The sequence below is a fragment of the Monodon monoceros genome, unplaced genomic scaffold (genome assembly GCF_005190385.1).
Source record: "Monodon monoceros isolate NGI ecotype Baffin Bay Population unplaced genomic scaffold, NGI_Narwhal_1 Super_Scaffold_8, whole genome shotgun sequence".
Classification (NCBI taxonomy): Eukaryota; Metazoa; Chordata; class Mammalia; order Artiodactyla; family Monodontidae; genus Monodon; species Monodon monoceros.
The window spans coordinates 59,869,584-59,888,847 of NW_021703785.1; the positions used below are offsets into that span (position 1 = coordinate 59,869,584).

Below are 19,264 nucleotides of genomic sequence, written 5' to 3' on the forward strand. Positions count from 1 at the left end.
AAAAATCTTTTCCAGAAAGGAATTAAAAAGAAATGCAAATTTGTTTTCTGTGAGGTTAGAAAACGTCATGAATTATTGTGTGTAAATTTTAAAGTCTAGATGGGATTGACTGGAGGGTCCTCCTAATGAATTCAAGGTCCTATGTATAATTATTTTGGATGTTTGGTTAACTTAGTTGAGGGGAAAATGCTGTTCTGCGGCCCTTGACTCTGGCCGGACACTACACAGTTTTATGCTGATGACCACTTGGGGACCAGGCACAGGGGTAGTAAGAATGGCTCAAACCAGCTTATCACTTCTCCTAGGAGAGCACCCCTGAGCTTGTACTTTACAGTGTTTCTGAAACCTCATCCTATATGAGGAAATTCAAATGAAGGGGAAAGAACTCTAGTTAAGGGGCTTCCCTGGTGGTGCAGTGGTTGAGAGTCCACCTGCCAATGCAGGGGACATGGGTTCGAGCCCTGGTCTGGGAAGATCCCACATGCCATGGAGCAACTGGGCCCGTGAGCCACAAGTACTGAACCTGCGCATCTGGAGCCTGTGCTCCGCAACGGGAGAGGCCGCAACAGTGAGAGGCCTGCGCACCGCGATGAAGAGTGGCCCCCGCTCGCCGCGACTAGAGAAAGCCCGCGCACAGCAGCGAAGACCCAACACAGCCAAATAAATAAATAAATAAATAAAATTAATAATAAAAAAAAAAGAACTCTAGTTAAGAAAATGAGTTATACATTAGATTTTGGCAGTTAGTTAATACATCTAAACATATCAGTTTTCCCATGTTTATATGGAAATGGTCTTGGATTTTTATGAAATGATTTTATGAACTAAAGTAATTTTTTAGTTCTTATAATAGTTTGTAAGTAAAATTCCATTGATTAGTGCTGCTCATAGAATTTCCAAGATTTATCTCAATCAAATAAGCCTAAACTGCAAATAGGTACTGAATACCTGTATTAGTCAAGGTTCTCGAGAAACAGAACAAATAGGGGATGTATTCTTCTGGATACAGCTGTGGGTATCTGTTGGATATCTATATGTGGATATCGATACATAGGTATAGATATGCTGATATCTTCATCTCTCTCTCTGTATAGATACAGGTATCTGTGTATCTGTATTGTCCTATATATACACAATGAGATTTATTATAAAGAAGTGCCTCATGTGATGGTGGGAAGCTGCCAGCTGGTGACCCAGAAAAGCTGGTGATAGAATTGCTAACCGGAGTGTGAAGGCCTAAGAACCAGGAGCCCTGGTGGTGTTAAGTGCCAGTCCAAGGGCAGGGTAAGACTGATGTCTTAGCTCGTCAGTCAGGCAGAGAACTTTCTGTTCCATTAGGCTCTCCAGAGGGCAATTCAGGAGGGCGATCTGAATGTAACCGTTCAGCTCATCCTACAGATTCGGATGCTAACCTCATGTGGAAACAGCCTCACACACCCACTCAGAATGATGCTTGAGCAGACACCCGGGCACCCCCCAATCTAGTCAGGTTGACACATAAAATTAACCATCACGATAGCCATATCTGGGCCCACTAACTGAATATGGATTCTTGTTGAGGGACCAAGGGCATTTGACCTGTTAAGTGCTGTGGTCTAGGCTTTGCTGAGGGCATGTTTATGGTAAAGTTGTGTATGTTCCTTGGTCCTCTGTATTTCCTGCACATTAGCAGCTGGATCCAGAGGCTTGTTCAGACTTGTGTTTGAGCCCTTTGTTGAGACTAGAGGTGACACTGTGTTCCTTCATCACGTCTCTTTTTATCATGTTAGCGGCTGTCAATGTTCAGTGCATAGATCTTTGGGTCACTGGTGGTTGCAAATGGTGGTACTCTGTGATTTATTTTTCATTTATTTGTTGGGACACTTTTTAAAGAGATGCTTCCGTTCATTACTGTTTGGCTACTCAGTGATACGGCTCCTATAAGGAATGCAGAACATGTGCCGTTTCCTTTATTATCAGGATGATAAATTGGTTCCTTATCATCCTCCCGAGGTGACTAATTAGGCTTTTTCACGTATTATTATGAATTCATACATTTTAACATATTTGATGATTTCAGTCAGTTGCAATTACTCTCCTAGTTAAAGCTCAAATTGTCCCATCTTTGGCCAGTGGGAGCCTCTTCAGGTTGGCTCCTGAGGGGTTTTGATGTGACCTGGTGGACTCTGAGAGCTTCCTTACTGCCCGGTGTTATCAGAAGTTCCAGGACCATCTTGTGTGTTTCCTGCTCCGGATCTGGAATCAACCATTATCTGAGAAGCTCTGGTTTCTTTTAGTGGGAAATGGTATTCCATGACCACAATCTGCCTGCTAGGAATTTGCATCCCTCTTGGACTGATCTTTATTTCTAGGACTTTTCAGTGGAAAGAGCTAGGATTTTTTTTTTTTTTTTCTAATAAAGGTGCCTCATGAGGTCACACTGATGCTTCTTATTCAAATTCGGGACTACACTAGCGAATAATGACTAAAACAGTTAAAAAGGATTTTTTTGTATATGTTCTCCCCTTTCTTCCCACGTGTAAAACATAGGTGTGCTGTATCTACACTATCTGAGCATTCAGCCACCATGTACCCTCGTCCGCTCTAGCTGTCATATAGTCTCATTTGTACAAGTAACTGTGTGTGATACCACCAGTCTTTACGTTCACCTCCCTCTATTCATTTTGGCTGTCTGGAGCTCATCCTCTAGTAGATGTTTCAGAAAGTGCTCATGGGAACAATATTCCCTGAGCTCTGGCATCTTGGTATTCCTTACACAGGAAGGTCAGTTTGGCTGGATTTGTAATCCCTGGCCCACATTTTCTTTCCCGAGTGCCTTCCATATGTGACTTTCAGTTTTTTGTCTGGCATGAAGTGTTGCTGCCAGAGTGATGACAACCTAATTTTCTTCCTTCTCTAAAGTCACTTGCTGTTTTTCTTAGATGCCCAAAGGATTTTGTTTTTTTTTAAATAAAGCTTTGTAAAATAATTTTTCTAGACCGTCTATGTGTTAGTCATTCTGGATTGTTATTCTCGGATACGCAGTATGCTTTCAGTATTTGGTTTCAGACATGTTTTCTTTTAATTTCAGGGAAGTTTTTCTCTAAATTTCAATAATTGCTTAGATTTTTTTTTTCTTCTGAGACTCCTATTAGCTGTATGTTGCAGCTTTACGGCCTGTCTTCACTCTTTGTGACTTTCTTTCAAACCCTTTTTATCTTTTCCTTCGTTTCTTTTTTATTTTAGAAAAATTTCCTTCTTCATCTGTTGTCTCTCTTAAGATATTATCTGTTGTGTTTATTCCTCTTGTGTTTGTCTAGTATAGTCTTTCTTTCAGAAATGATTAAAAAAATTCTTTCCTGAGTCCTGTCACCTCATTTCTGATTTATATTGCCCTTTCAGAGCTTCTCTCATTAACACCTATTAGCTCATTTTGAAATAAAAGGTAAACTTTTGATGTGATCTATGAACATGTCCTTCTGGCGTGCTTTCATTATCTATAATGTTATTCTGCTCTTGATTTTCTTTTTTCTTGTAATAACTTTGTGTGGGATTTGACCTTGATAATTGCTCTTGCTAATTTTCGTGTGAAATTGGTTTTCTTGAAGTTCCAGAGGAAGGCCTAGTTCAGGGCGGCTCTTCTCATTCCACAAGCTCACTCTTCTGCTGTGCGCATGCAGCGTGAAAAAGGGAGGTGGCTTGCTGTCTGTGATTTCCTGACCCTGTCCCCATCCCCTGTTCTCAGCTGGACCTTGTCCCCTTCCTCTGTTATCTCTACCTTGCTCAGTTGCTGATTCCTGTCTCAGTAGCTTCTCCCCAGTGTTGGCTCCTGTCCTGGAAGGGAAGCCAGGAGGTTCACTTTCAAGGGCTGTTTACAGGCCCTTCCTGAGGACCCCTTGTGCCCACTTCCTGTTGAAGTGGGCAAAGCCCTACCCGTTTTAGTTACTGTCCTCAGGTTGGCCCATCTGCCTCCGAGGGACTCCTGTGGGTTCTTTCAGGGGCTCTTCTTCTCAGACCTGTCAGTTGCCCTGTTGCCTCCCTTTTCTTTTTCCTGCCTCAGTGCTGATATCATGCAGGTCTTGTGGCCCTTGCTGGTTTGTCCCCACTTGCTTGTACCTTGGGGTTTTTGTGGATGTCTTGTCACTTAGTTTTTTAGTATATGCGGCCCGTGGGGTTTTGGTCTTGAGATCTAGTTGCCCCATTTTTATGTCGGGATTTGGAGAGATTCAAAACCTGTGCTGCCATAGCCACCACCTTCCCAGAATCCTCTATTCCTGTAGAATTCCAGCACCTTAGCGTAGAGGGATGCTAACTATGCAGAAAAGGAATCATCTCAGGGCTCGTGACTAGATCTGGAGCCGGGGTTATGAGAACTCAGGTTTCCTGATTAGCGGATGAGTGTGGTCTGCTACGTCACGGCCGCTCACTGCCACCCAGAAGGCGCTGTCCTCTTTCAGTGACTTTTGTAGTCATCCTTCTGTGTGACACTTTTGGAGATGGCATGGAGCAGTGAGCTAATTTTGCATTATTAGTGTTTCTTTTTCTGAATGTTGCCATACTAACTTGGTGTTCAAAATAACGTTTTTCATAATTTATGAAATGTTATTCTGTTTCAGTGTAATTTTCATGGAGTTGCATAGGTCAAAGGAGTGTACACAAGCATTGGGCTCTCGTGCAGGTCATTGATTTATTCAGCAGATGGTCCTTGCTCTCTGTGTGAGCCCTGCATCAGATGTTTTGGATTTGTTGTAGTGTGCCAGACAGACAGGCAAGTAGGCGCTCTCTACACGGTGAGAAATGCCACGTTAGGAGAAAATAGTGGCTGCAACAGGAACACAAAGCATGACCCCTGACTTCTAATGGGGTCAGGGAGGGCTTGTGAGCAGAAGTAACGGAGGTCAGGGCCTGAAAGTTGAGCAGGCACTAGCAGATGACCAGTAGGGATAAGAGGATCCAGGTAGAGGGAACGGAATATGCAAAGTACAGAATGAAGAATAGTGAAACAGAAAATTCAAGAATGTATTAACAGTTACTGAAGCTAATCACCAAAGTAATGACTGAAAGTCAGTAAGAAAAAAATGCTATAAATTGGCTTAGGAGAGTATCCCATGGTTTTAAAGCAGATGCCATTTTCTTTCAAATGTGGAGTGGAAATTTGACTATGAATGAGGTAGAGGGATAGAAGGTTCTATAAACTGGCAGATAAAATAATAGGATGGGCACATGCGTCTGTTTTGCATTTGTACATATATTGCTTTAACTTTTTTTGTGGGTAGTTTTTTGTTTGTTTGTTTGTTTGTTTGTTTGTTTTTGCGGTACGCAGGCCTCTCACTGTTGTGGCCTCTCCTGTTGTGGAGCACAGGCTCCGGACGCGCAGGCTCAGCGACCGTGGCTCACGGGCCCAGCCGCTCCGCGGCATGTGGGATCTTCCCGGACCAGGGCACGAACCCACGTCCCCTGCATTGGCAGGGGGACTCTCAAACACCGCGCCACCAGGGAAGCCCTGTGGGTAGTTTCTCCACCCATTTTTTGGATAGTTGGCTAATACCAAATTTTAGAATAATAATAGAAATAGAAGTGAGGAAGCTTTTGTTTGTGTTTTATAATTACTTAAAATGTTTTATAGGTACTTCTTCCAAGGTACTGAAATATTTGTATTTATTGTTTATGGGCTATAAGCAGTAAGGGCTAATTTATGTATTCTATGTAGACTATTATTTTTAGCAAACTTCTTCTATGAAAATATAATACAGTAAATAAAGTGATTTGCCATATAAAATTTAAAAGTGTTGCCTTACTAGTTTTCTTTACACGTAGGTAGAAGAAATCTAGTAACAGTCTGTACATGCAAAGTAAAAATCTAAGCATGTAAAGTGTCTGTGTTTTAGTTTTGAAAATGAGGTTGGTGTGTGATTTGCCCTCCATTTGAATGTTAGAATTGCCTTAGTTTCAGAGCTGGTGCCCAGAGTTTCCCACAAAAGGTTTCCTGCATCTGCTGGCTGTTGCTGATAAGAATCCAGTGTTTAAGCCTTTTGTTTATCTAAGGAAATTCCTGTTAGGTGTGTTCCCCTTTGTTTTCGGTAGTAGCCCAGTGAGTCGGCCATAAGAATTGTACACAACACTCTATTCTTTTAGCAAAATCCTTTTGCAGATGGGGGATACTTTCCTGCATGGAATTAAGATGGGCACCAGCCCGTCAGAACCTGTTAACCACTGTTCTGTATGGATTGAGTTTTCAATTAATGATAAGCTGCTTAATTGGTTTTTAAAAATAACATCTGTGGATATCAGGTGATATTCTGCACTGGAAGTATATTTTTGGTAATTTGAAATACATGAATTATAAATATGTCTAAGTTTGAAGAGGCCTTTGAAGTGGATATTCATTGTAGTAAATTGAACAATTGATGGGTTTTATTTAGATATGTTTTGGTGGCATGTTTTTCTTTTGTGATAGCCACTCTAGTCAAGGCTACGAGTATAATCTGTGTAATATTCAGAGGCTGAGGTTTATGGTTTCAGTTAAATCACACCTGCTATTAAAGCCAAAAGGGTTGGGCCCAAAGAAGTATTCCTGCAGCTGCATGTTACCATTTTCAGCCAGGAAAGCTTTACAACACCTTTGATTCTTGAGCTCCTGTCTAGAAATGGTTTTGGGAAAAACCAGTGACAAATTTTCTTACTTGTGTCAAAGAACAGTAAATAATATCTTCTGAACTATTACTTATGTCATCTTTTGTTTGTTTAATCAATAGCTGTTTCCTCTTTGAAAATCTGAAAAATTGTTTTTTGCAGTTTGTTTTGGAAATTTGATGGTTTATTCCTAGAATAAGGTAGATTTAGCACTTGTATAAATATTCATATAAATAAATGGATATTTGTAAGAAAATTTCATACATTTTTATCATAGGGGAGAAAATAGAGTGCTTCATTGCTTTAAAACATCTAAATTCTTTAGACAGATTCCAATAAAAGCTCATTTCTCATTTTAGGCCTTCGAAGATCTCAGCAAGCTAATGGTCAAGGTATATGTCATTTACATCTATTAAATTCATACCAATTATGATACACCTTTGAAAATACATTTTGTTAGCAGACACTTTGGGGACATTACTTCTTTTCAATCTTTTACTGTTCTCTTGACAGGCTAAGGAAATGGTGGAGTTATCAAAATCCATTGCTAATAAGATTAAAGACAAGCAAGGTGACATCACAGAAGATGAGGTAAATAGATTGCTTTTTTAAGGCATTAGAAACTAGATTACACAAATAATGCATGGACGTTTTGGTGGTTTACCAGCTTGCTTTCTTAATGTAGTGTTTGATTTCTTTTAGGACTTGAAGATATATGAAAGTACTAAAGAAAAAATCAACCATAAAAACTTTGTTAGTTCTAGCAGGATTAAAGGATATTTCAGTACCTTTTCCTGGAGTGTAGAAAACAGAGGTATAGAAATGTGTAAGAAGTGATTGTTTTAGACATATCCGTAATTTTGATATGTTTTATTTAAATTTGTTTACAGTCTGGTCACAGCCATTTTCCTTTCGAAGTTTTTGGTTGTATCACTTGGTTGGCATTAAACAGAGCATAGTTGTCATCTAAGTCTCCTCTGCCACCAAAATTGGGGGGAAAATGGAGTATAAGATACTAAGGAGAAGGAGAATAATAATTAGATTTATGCAGGGAAGTACTAGAAATCCACTCTTACATAGTTCATAGCATAGAAACACAGTAGAAGAGATGGGTAGATATAGAAATAATGGAGTAGAACTGAATGTCTGATGGAAGGATTTTATACATTGGGTGGAGAGACTTATTCTACATAGTCTTTTTGTGCATTTTCTCCTCTCATTATAGACCATCAGGTTTAAATCCTATTTGCTGAGCATGGGAATAGCTAACCCGGTTACCAGGGAGACCTACGGCTCGGGCACACAGTACCACATGCAGCTGGCCAAACAGCTGGCTGGAATATTGCAGGCACCTTTGGAGGTAAAAACAAAACCTAAACGGTCTCTTTAAATTGTGTTCAATTATTTCTGTGCCATCAGAAATCTTAAGAGCATAACTCTGTTCACGATATGTTTACTATTCAACCAACATGTTATTTTTCCTTTTGGTAATATTAAACTAGTTCATTGATTCTTTGTCAGTAATCTTCTAAATTGTTTTTAATTTCCATTTCAGATATCTAAATCTATTTGATGTAATTTTTTCTTATCTCTTGTTTTCAAAAGGAAATATATAATCTGTATATATTTTCATATATTGTGTACTATTAATAATTTCATAATACAGTTTCATCTTCTAGTCATTATTCAGGCAATCAAAGCTTTATTAAAACATTTGTATTAAGAAATATTTCAAACATATGACAAAATAGAATAGTGTAATGAATCCCTATGTGCCCATCATCCAGCTTCTTCCGTAAGCCAGCCTCCACTTAAAATTGTTTTAAAGGAAATCCCAGACATCACATCACTTTATCTGTAAACATTTCAGTATGTAATTATAGTGATAAAGACACCTTTAAATGTAATTATAATCCCCTTTCACATATAAAAGTTAAAAAATAATTTTTTAATATTATCAGATACCTAGCTAGTGTTCACATTTTCTCTTATAGTTGATTTGTTCAAACAAGGATACATTGCAAATGTTTGATTTCTCTCTCAAGTGTTTTTGTTTTTTTAAATTCTATGGGTTTTCCCTTCTCCCATATAATAAATCTCCCATACAGTAAATTTTTATTTACTGAAGAAACTAGTAGTTTGTCTTATAGAGTGTCTCAGAGTATGGATTTTGCTAATTTGTAAGTCACCATGCCTCCCTGTCCTGTGTAGTCCCTGTAAACTGGTAGTTATATCTAGAAGTTCTTTCTTTTTTTTTTTTCTGACAAGAATATCTTATAGAGGGTGTTGAGCATTTCCATCAGGAGGTACATAATATCTGATTGTCTTTTTTTTGTGATGTTAACAGCCACTGACAATCATTATCTAGATCTGTTATTTCATTAGGGGTTGATAATAATGGTGATATTATTATTTAATTCTATAATTTCTTCAGTTATTAGCTGGAATAACTTAAAGCATTTAAATACACTTTTTGAAGGGACTTCCCTGGTGGCGCAGTGGTTAAGAATCCACCTGCTAATGCAGGGGACACAGGTTGGAGCCCTGGTCTGGGAAGATCCTACATGCCATGGAGCAGCTAAGCCCATGAGCCACAACTACTGAGCCCACGTGCCACAACTACTGAAGCCTGTGCTCCTAGAGCCCGTGCTCCACAACAAGAGAAGCCACCGCAATGAGAAGCCCGAACACCTTCTCACTAGAGAAGACACTTTCTACACTAGACACTTTCACTAGATACTTCTCACTAGACACTTTCTCACTAGAGAAAGCCTGTGTGCAGCAACGAAGACCCAATGCAGCCAAAAAGAAAAAAAAAAAAGATAAATAGGGCTTCCCTGGTGGCGCAGTGGTTGAGAGTCCGCCTGCCGATGCAGGGGGCACGGGTTCGTGCCCCGGTCCGGGAAGATCCCACATGCCGCAGAGCAGCTGGGCCCGTGAGCCATGGCCGCTGAGCCTGCGCGTCCGGAGCCTGTGCTCCGCAACGGGAGAGGCCACAACAGTGAGAGGCCCGCGTTCCGCAAAAAAAAAGATAAATAAATAACTTTATAAAAATAAATAAATACACTGAAACATGGTGTACAACCCCTCTTTTCATTTAAGTAAATGTTAAAATGTTAAAAGTAATAATGACAGTAAAGTCCAAATATGGAATTTGAAGTGCCTCGTGGTATCTGAATTGGTTCCCTGTGTGTAAATATAGTTTTCAAAAGCTTCTTAAGAGATTTTATGATTTCTGATTTCACTCTGATTATGATTTCTGTTAAGAAATGCTAACTGGTCCTAATTATAATGCTTTTTATTTTATATTTTAACAGGAACGAGGGGGAATAATGTCACTCACGGAGGTGTACTGTTTAGTAAACCGAGCTCGAGGAATGGAGGTAAGAATAGAATATTTAGATATTCTTTTAGCTAAATATAGACTCGATACAATACAAATTCCCCTACAGTGAATACAATTTGAGGAAGGGTTGTGAATATCAAAACTATTTTGAGAAGCAGTGTGGCACAGTGAAAAGAATACTGCCCTGGGATCTAGGAGATAAATTCTGTTCCTGGTTTTGCTGAATGCCCTTGAGTAGCTTCCTTAACCTCTCTGGAGCTCAGGGGTTTTTTTACCTTTAAAATAGGGTTTGCAGCTTCCCTGGTGGCGCAGTGGTTGGGGGTCCGCCTGCCGATGTGGGGGGCGCGGGTTTGTGCCCCGGTCCGGGAGGATCCCGCGTGCCGCGGAGCGGCTGGGCCCGTGGGCCGTGGCCACTGGGATTGCGCGTCCGGAGCCTGTGCTCCGCGGCGGGAGGGGCTGCAGTGGTCAGGGACCCGCGTACCGCAAAAAAAAATAAAACTAAAAAAATAAAATAAAATAGAGTTTGGACCGAATGATACCTTAAAGCTCAGAGTCTGTGTTTGTATTGTGATGAACAAGATTGTGCCTGATGCCCTTTCTCTGTGATAGTTAACTGTTCTGAGTGAACCTGGTTGGACTCAGGTTGCCCGTAGGTGATACAGAAAGAAAGCCGCCCTGCCTCTTTGGCTCAGAATCAGCAGTGGCTATACTTCAGCTCTCACTGCCTGTTCAACACCCAGCTAGCTGTCTTTGGCCTCCAAGGGTCTGTCTGTGCACTCTCTGTGCCCTTGAAGTAGAACACAGTCTTGTGGCGTCAGCAGTCACCTCCACGCAGACAACTCACACACATCTCTCCAGCGCTCACCCCGTTCTCACGGGTTAAGCCTCTGTTCTGCATTTTTATTTGAACAGTCATCATAACTGCCACCAGTGGATACTTACCATCACTCTGCACGTGTTATCCATTTATCCTCCCAGTAACTCAGTGAGGTAGCTACTTTTACTGTCCCCATTTAGGGGATGATTAGGGGATGAGGACATTAAGGCTTAGAAAGATTAAGTAACTTGACCACAGCTGCACTTGGAGACAGTGTTTTAAACAGGGACTGGGACCCAGGCTGGCTCCAGAACCATTCTGTGTGACTGACACCTGTGCTGGTCACCACCACGCAGGACCGATTCTTCAAGCCCACGTGGTCTGGAAGGGTAGCCTCTACCTAGCTACATGTGATGACTGTGAACTTGAAATGTAGTTAGTCCAAATTGAGATGTGCTGTAAGCATAAATTACACACGGGATTTAGAAGACTTAGTACAGAATAAAGAAGTGTTAATTAGCTCATTAATGATTTTTTATATCAATTATATGGTGAACTTTTGCATCTATTAGGTTGAATAAAATATATGTATTAAAATGAATTTCGCCTGTTTATTTTCTTTTAATGTGGCTACTAGAAGATTTTAAATTACGTACATGACTTGTATTATATTTCTATGGATAGTACTGCTTTAATGAAAAGAAGTCTTTTGCTTCTTTGTTAATCCTATTTGCCTTGTAGTGACTAAGCCACCTAAAATCCTTGCTACGTGATAATTTTACACTATCCTCTTCTGTTTTAGTGGTCGTTATAATTATATAGCATCACTCTTAATTTGCAGTGTAAACTGGATTTTTTTTCCCCACCAGTTGCTCTCACCAGAAGATTTAGTGAATGCGTGCAAGATGCTGGAAGAGCTGAAATTACCTCTCAGGTAAAAGAACCTCTGCAGGAAGTTTGCCAGCTCTAGGCACGATTCCACCCTGAGTAGACAGGACAGCCCTGCAGGTCTGCCATCCTGCGTGGTGAACCAGCATATATATTGCCCCTCTTGAAGTTTATATCACACATGGGCAGAATTCACCCGGCACCACGGACACCTCTGTCAACCCGGCTTCCATCCTTATCAGGGCTGTGCGGGGCCTCAGGGGCTGGTAGTCGGCCTCTTGCCGCTGGGGCAGGAGGTGAGAACGTGGGCTCCTCCCGTGCGGTCACAGTGACCAGTCCCTCTGCCCTTAACAAAAAGTAGACAGGCATAGTTTATTTAGCATGTAGATTATAGTTCAGAACTTCATTAACTGTTTATCCATGAGCTTTTTAATTAGGCCTTAGTTACCCGTGGTCATTGTATTTGAAATGTTCTTTTGTGTTAATATTGCCCTCAGTCCTGGCATAAATGAAAGTAAAAAATATTTGCACTTCCTCAGGGGCCCGAGATCCCAGATATTCACGGCTTTGTCCTCCCGTCTGTGATTTTTAGGCTCCGTGTGTTTGACAGCGGCGTCATGGTAATTGAACTTCAGTCCCACAAGGAGGAGGAAACAGTGGCCTCAGCCTTGGAGACGGTATGGGGACCCGGTTTCCTCCCTCCGTTGTTAGACCTTGCCACAGAAGACCCCAATGCTTAGCAACTTGAGAAACAGGATTTCCTTTTAAATTCAACTTTACTGACAAGTAATATTCACAGACCCAATTGAAAATGGTTTCTCATTAACAACGAATAACTATTCATCACATTTATACTTTGAAAGCTCCTTGAAACTTGCCAACACTCATAACATCTTGTGAGTAAGGGGAGTTAGAATGAGTGAGGTGCTTGCTCTCTTTCTGTTTGAAACTCAGTCTTGAAAATATGTTTTGAACTTTGTAAATCAGTGTTACCCATGATTGAAGTTTTTCTTTCAGTATTACCCACATAAGCTGCATTACCCTACAAATTGTTTTGTGAAAGAATTGCTTCAAAATATACGGAAAGCAAGTGTAGTTTAGATGGGTTTTACTGGGCAAACTGCTGTTACTCGTTAGGATCCTTGAAATATTATCGTCTCATAGCTTCTGTGGTGAGCCTGTATAATTTGAATAACTCGCAGTTATTATACTTCTTATTTTAAACTCGATGAAAGTCCCAAGGCTATAGATACTTCTATCACATATTTAAAACTAATCCTATGTATAACGGTCCTTCAGTGGCGCATGTACTATGCACTCAGTTAGAGTTTGTTATATGTTCCTTTTCAGACTGTGGAATAGTTCTTTTTAGGCATTAGTGTATTGCCTTTTTTATATTATATAGGGTTTCATGATGTTTTAGCCTTCACCGTGTTTGTTCTGGGTTCTTCAACTTTTGTAGTCTTAAGCATTAGTGAAGAAGATTTAGTTCTAGAGTGAACAGTCTGGAGTTTAGTAGAAAATTCAGTAAATTATTTCCCAAGTATACTGGTAGATAGTACCCCCAGGTTAGTACCTAGGTGGCCTAAATGATCACATTTTTTCCTGCTGTGTGTTTCTGTTAGGTTTCAGAAAAGGGATCTCTAACATCAGAAGAGTTTGCTAAGCTTGTGGGAATGTCTGTCCTCCTGGCTAAAGAAAGGTAAGCAAGGGCTTTGCTCGTCACTTACAACTAATCATTTGTGTTTCTGAATGGGTGGATGATGGTGTTTTTATCCCTTGACTCCTAGGTTGCTTCTTGCCGAGAAGATGGGCCATCTTTGCCGAGATGACTCAGTGGAAGGCTTGCGGTTTTACCCAAATTTATTTATGACACAGAGCTAAGAGTTTTGTATTTGAAATAACTTGTTACCGGGATACTTGCATCATGTAGAGGTTGTATGACATTGAGCTAAGGGTAAACCCTGATAAACCGAGAATTTACTGGAACTTCACAGTATAATATAAAAGCCTTTTAATTTCTCCCTAAATATTATGATCCAGGAAGTTTCTTTAGGATAAATATAGGAAAATATAGAAAGATGAATGCCAATATGAATTCGAAATCATGCTACAGTTGTATAGAAACCCTCCGAGTTTAACTTGAAATATGGTGGATTTTAACTTGATCTTCAAATCTGACCATTTTTGAAAGAAGAGAATTTAGTTCATGGGGGAAGAAAGAGTGAAGTTGCATGTTTGGACAGGTTAGATCATTATTTTGGTGTGACTAAAATTCACCTGAATTATAAATGAAGTTTTTCTCTGCATTTAGTGTGCACATTTTGGGGGGTTTTCATGAAACAATTTATACCTACAGTGTAGTTTAAGAGCCTGATGACATTGGAGCAGAATATCCAACTGCAGGATATCGTCTGAGGCTCTTCCTAAGGGCTTTTAGAAGCAGCCATAGGCATGTCTTCAGCAGACCAAATAAAGCACCTTAAAAAAAAGAGAGAATTTTATTTGACTTACATATACATAATCTGACGAGTTTCTTTTTTTTTAAGTGATGATTTCATGGCTGGCATTTAAAGAATGCAACTATGTCATTTTGTTTCAAAAATGCTGTAGATTTTGAAAGTGAATGAACGAGCTGTATAGACATGCCTAGAGATATGGTTACAGATTTGGAAAGTAGACGGTTCAGGATTTCCCTAGGATTGTTGTGTGGGTAGAGGGACTGGCAGGACCTTTAACTCGCTTTACAGGAACCTTGGTGCTCTTGTACCTCAAAGCCAAGGATGGAAAATAGAGAGTGGGAACATAATATGTCTCCTTTTCCTTCCCTAAAGAAGGAGTTTCAATGCTGAACTTTTAAAATCTTTCTATCATATTCTAGCAATATTTTTTTCCTTTACCCCACACATTCTAAGTTGTGTGGAGAAACTGTCTCACTAAAAAGTATTACTGAGATAACAAAAACCGGCTAATATATTGAATCTAGATTGCTTGAGTTTTCCAGTGGACTGCCTGACTTTGTTACTGCTACGTAGCGTACGGTATGTTGGCATTACCTCAAACTCAGGGACCCCAAAGGGACAGAAGGAGAACCCCTTTCTAAGACTGAATTGGCAGTGGAAGGTAGTGATGGGTTTTGGCCAAGCATCTAGAAGGGATAGTATCTGTATTGAGAGAACCTTTAAGACCGGGAGGTGGGGATACCCAAGCTCAGACCCTGGGACCCCTGAGATGTCCTCGCTGAGAGAGGTGGAAGGCCAGTGCTGGGGCCTCTGCAAATGCCCTTTGGGGAAGGTCCAGGGATCCTCAGCTGCGAACCCAGGGAATCCCTCCCAGTGCAGCCAGAGTCAGTCCCTGATCCCTGTCACTGCTCTGCATCCTCCGGTGTCACGGGAATGTTGTGGCCGAGGCATCCCGCCTTAGTCTTTGTTTTCCGAACCTGTCACTGATTCCACGTTGTGTTGACAGATCCCTTAATACCCCCATCGCTCAGCCTCAGGTTTGTTTGGGGGGAAATTCAGTGTCTGGCTACCTAAGCCTTTCGGGCCATTGTTACGGTTGTTTGTATATCACTCCTCTCTCTGGGATGCACTCACTCTCACACTGCCCTGGCAAACTTGTATGTGCACACACACACACACACACACACACACACACACACACACACACACGATATCTCATCTGTCTAAGGCTTTTTAAAACTACACAGATAAATAATCTGTTTCACTAGTTGGAATGAGTTGCAACTAAGATTGTTTGAGCTACTGGGTCTGGCTCTAATGGTCTGGATTCATTACAGCAAACTCCTATAATTCAGAATATTTATTTACACTAGTGTGACAACACATGAACGAAAATGGAGCAGTCTGAATTGTATAAAGTGAACTAAAGAGGAAGAAAAGTGACATGGATATATTTTGCAAATGTCACATTAGTTAAAAAACAGGTATGGACGATTTTATTGTTTTAAAGTGGGCATTCTTCAGTTTCCAGACCTCTGTATGTATATTTTTATGCTTTTTTCTTTTTTTCCTTGTTTTTGCCAAATAAGGTGTCATTTTGGTCCTTTGTTGGTAGAGGTTATGTTTAAATACAACCAATCAGGCCCTAAGTGCAAAAAAGTTCTGTCTTGGTGCTTATCACTATTATAATATTATTTTTGCTTTTCTAACTTTGCTCTTAGGAGCATAAATCCGTTTGTAGCTTTATGGTAGTAGAATATTTCTAGCCACATACTGTCAAAAATTTTTTTACACTGTACAAGTGAAGAATGTTTTCAGGGTTAAATGATTGGTATTAATATATACTAGTCATTTTGCAGTTATCGCAAAATTTAAAAATGAGTTTTTCTAAACTTGGTGTTCTTTTTAAATACTCTTTGGAAAATATATGAAAATGATAACCCTTTAGTCAGAATAAGCCCATGTGTTAAGATTTTTTCTTTTAGATTTTATAATCAAGAGTTCATTATAAACATTTATGACCTCAAGCTCCTACTATTTTAGTCGTTTTAAAAGAATGGGAAATGGCTCACAAACGTTTTATTTTTAATTCGTGACGTGAATTCCACTGTCGACTGACTGTGTGTATTTGTGTGAGTGTACTATCTCTTCTTCCCTGTTACCAGACTAAACCGACCAGCATTTATCATGTCATCATTCTCATGCTCAAATACTTAAAATGGTTCTCCTTTGCCCAAGAGTCTCAGAGTTTCCATTGTGGTACGACAGAGTCACAGCTCAGAAGGTGGGTGGGTTTTAAGGGCTGTGCTATGGATGGAATCGAGCATGCTCACAATGATCCTTGAAAACCTCTATATAATCTTACAATTCGAATGCCTGTAGGGTGATACATGGGTATGAATATTTTATGAATATAGTAAGTAAAATATATAATAAAAAACTACATATCAACAGTAGACTTTTGTAGTACCAATAATTAAAACTATTTAAATGTTTCTTTTTTTCACTTTGCTGATAGGTATGGTTGAATTTATGTAAATGTATTGCTAATCCCATCCCTTATGATAGATCATAAGTGTAAGCTCCACAGGGGCAGAGATTTTTATCTGTTTTGTTCATGGATGTGTCCTCAGAGCCTAGAGCGAGGCCTGGCACACAGTAAGCATTCAATAAATGTCTACCGAATGAATGACCTCCAACGTGTATGCCTATTTATCATTTGGCTTCACTTTACCCTACTTTATCTCCCATTCAATTCAATACAAAGAAACGTTTTTGAATACCTGTCGACTTTGTGTGAGGAACAGGGCCACTGGGGGATACAGAAGTGAATAAGATGCAGCCCCTGCCTTTAAGAGGATGGCCTCGTTGGGAAATAGACACATAGCCACCTTAGTTGATGATGAGACGAAGTGTGTGCCGTGGAAGGGGCACAGGTACCGTGCTTGGAGGACAGAGGAAGAGGTCTTCAGTTCTGACGGAGGAGGGTCTGGGAAGGCCTCATGGGAGAGGAGAAGCTGGTGCACTAGTTTCACAAGAACCCAGAGATGGTCAGGGGCAGGCATTGGGTCAGAGAGCAAGAGGAGGTCTGTCCCTTCCTGCACCTGGGGCACATTGTCCTTGTCCAGACTTCCCTTTGTTATTTCCTCCCATCCACCCACCCCCACCCCCAATAATCAAAACCAAGCTTTGCTCAATCCCACCTGTTCTGGAAAAATCTGTTTCCAGTACACAACTCTGCTATTCCTCAACTCCATTAAGAGTTATTGTCTCTCCCATATACTTGACTGTCTTTTGCCATGTTCTCTGATTGTTATCTTAATGCCGTAAGAAAACAAGAGAAATTGGGTTTCTTTAAGTTCAAGGAATATCATATAACACTTCTTTGGAGTTCCCACTGGCCTAGGTCAGTGATTGTACATGGTAGATTCCTAGTTAAGCATTAACTATATCGAGTGGTTTTTGAATTATAATGTGTCATGAGTTGAGTCTGAAACCTAAGTCTGTTTCCTTTACCCTCTTCCCTAAAGGCTTCTTATCCAGACTTGTCCGGGCTCAGCCTCTCTGAGATACACTGTCTTAATTCAGATTCCATGCATGGGCCATATCCATGATGTGGGAAGCACTCCAGAAAAGTCAGGTTAACACACATGTAAGATCTTGTTATCACAGTGTGAAAATTGAGTCATTCGTGTTCCTCCCTGTGTTCCGATAACCACGAGTCAGTTAAAGCTTGTCTCTCAGAGTATTATCTAGGGGGAAAAACATTTCCCCATTTATTTAAAGGGTGTATTGATATAGTGAATACATTTTACACAATTTGCAAAAGATCCTTAGACCAGTCGCTCACTCAGAAAAAGAACTCAAGATATCTTGTCAGCCAGCTTGTTTTAGTTCAATACAGCCAAGACAGTACCACTGTTCTTTTGAAAGCTTTTTTCTTCACATCTATGTTGCCTTCTTTTATTTTATTTAAAAATATTTTTTAAACATCTTTATTGGAGTATAATTGCGTTACATTGTTGTGTTAGTTACTGCTGTATAACAAAGTGAATCAGCTATACATATACATATATCCCCATATCCCCCTCCCTCTTGTGTCTCCCTCCCACCCCTCTAGGTGGACACAAAGCACAGAGCTGATCTCTCTGTGCTATGCAGCTGCTTCCCACTAGCCATCTATTTTACATTTGGTCGTGTGTATATATGTCAGTGCCACTCTTTCACTTCATCTCAGCTTACCCTTCCCCCTCCCCGTGTCCTCAAGTCCATTCTCTACATCTGCGTCTTTATTCCTGTCCTGTCCCTAGGTTCTTCAGAACCACTTTTATTTATTGTTTATTTATTTATTTATTTTAAAGAAGATGTTGGGGGTAGGAGTTTATTAATTTATTTATTTTTACTGTGTTGGGTCTTCGTTTCTGTGTGAGGGCTTTCTCTAGTTGTGGCAAGCGGGGGGCACTCTTCATCGCGGTGCGCGGGCCTTTCACTATCACGGCCTCTCTTGTTGCAGAGCACAGGCTCCAGACGCGCAGGCTCAGTAGTTGTGGCTCACGGGCCTAGTTGCTCCGTGGTATGTGGGATCTTCCCAGACCAGGGCTCGAACCCATGTCCCCTGCATTAGCAGGCAGACTCTCAACCACTGCACCACCAGGGAAGCCCCACTTTTATTTTTTTTTAGATTCCATATATATGTGTTAGCATACGGTATTTGTTTTTCTCTTTCTGACTTCACTCTGTATGACAGACTCTAGGTCCATCCACCTCACTACAACTCAATTTCGTTTCTTTTTATGGCCGAGTAATATTCCATTGTATATATGTGCCACATCTTCTTTATCCATTCATCTGTCAATGGACACTTAGGTTGCTTCCATGTCCTGGCTATTGTAAATAGAGCTGCAATGATTATTGTGGTACATGACTCTTTTTGAATTATGGTTTTCTCAGGGTGTATGCCCAGTAGTGGGATTGCTGGATCATATGGTAGTTCTATTTTTAGTTTTTTAAGGGACCTCCATACTGTTCTCCATAGTGGCTGTATCAATTTACATTCCCACCAACAGTGCAAGAGGGTTTTGCCTTCTTTTAGAAAGGATTAAACTATCTTAACTGTCCAGTAAACAGTAATACAGTTTG

General features: G+C 40.4%; 1 protein-coding gene across 2 annotated transcripts in view; it reads left to right on the forward strand.

Annotated features, from left to right (window-relative positions):
- VPS36 (vacuolar protein sorting 36 homolog) overlaps positions 1 to 14,147 on the forward strand; it is a 31,215-nt gene extending 17,068 nt beyond the window's left edge. The window contains exons 7-14 of one of the 2 annotated variants that reach the window (XM_029209767.1): positions 6,972 to 7,004; positions 7,126 to 7,203; positions 7,838 to 7,972; positions 9,930 to 9,995; positions 11,645 to 11,709; positions 12,256 to 12,340; positions 13,289 to 13,365; positions 13,454 to 14,147. In XM_029209767.1, coding sequence (XP_029065600.1) covers positions 6,972 to 7,004; positions 7,126 to 7,203; positions 7,838 to 7,972; positions 9,930 to 9,995; positions 11,645 to 11,709; positions 12,256 to 12,340; positions 13,289 to 13,365; positions 13,454 to 13,547 — 633 coding nt within the window. In that variant the 3' untranslated portion in view covers positions 13,548 to 14,147. The remainder of the gene's footprint in view (positions 1 to 6,971; positions 7,005 to 7,125; positions 7,204 to 7,837; positions 7,973 to 9,929; positions 9,996 to 11,644; positions 11,710 to 12,255; positions 12,341 to 13,288; positions 13,366 to 13,453) is intronic. The other variant, XM_029209768.1, reaches the window with a different exon arrangement.
- Positions 14,148 to 19,264: the final 5,117 nt, after the last annotated feature.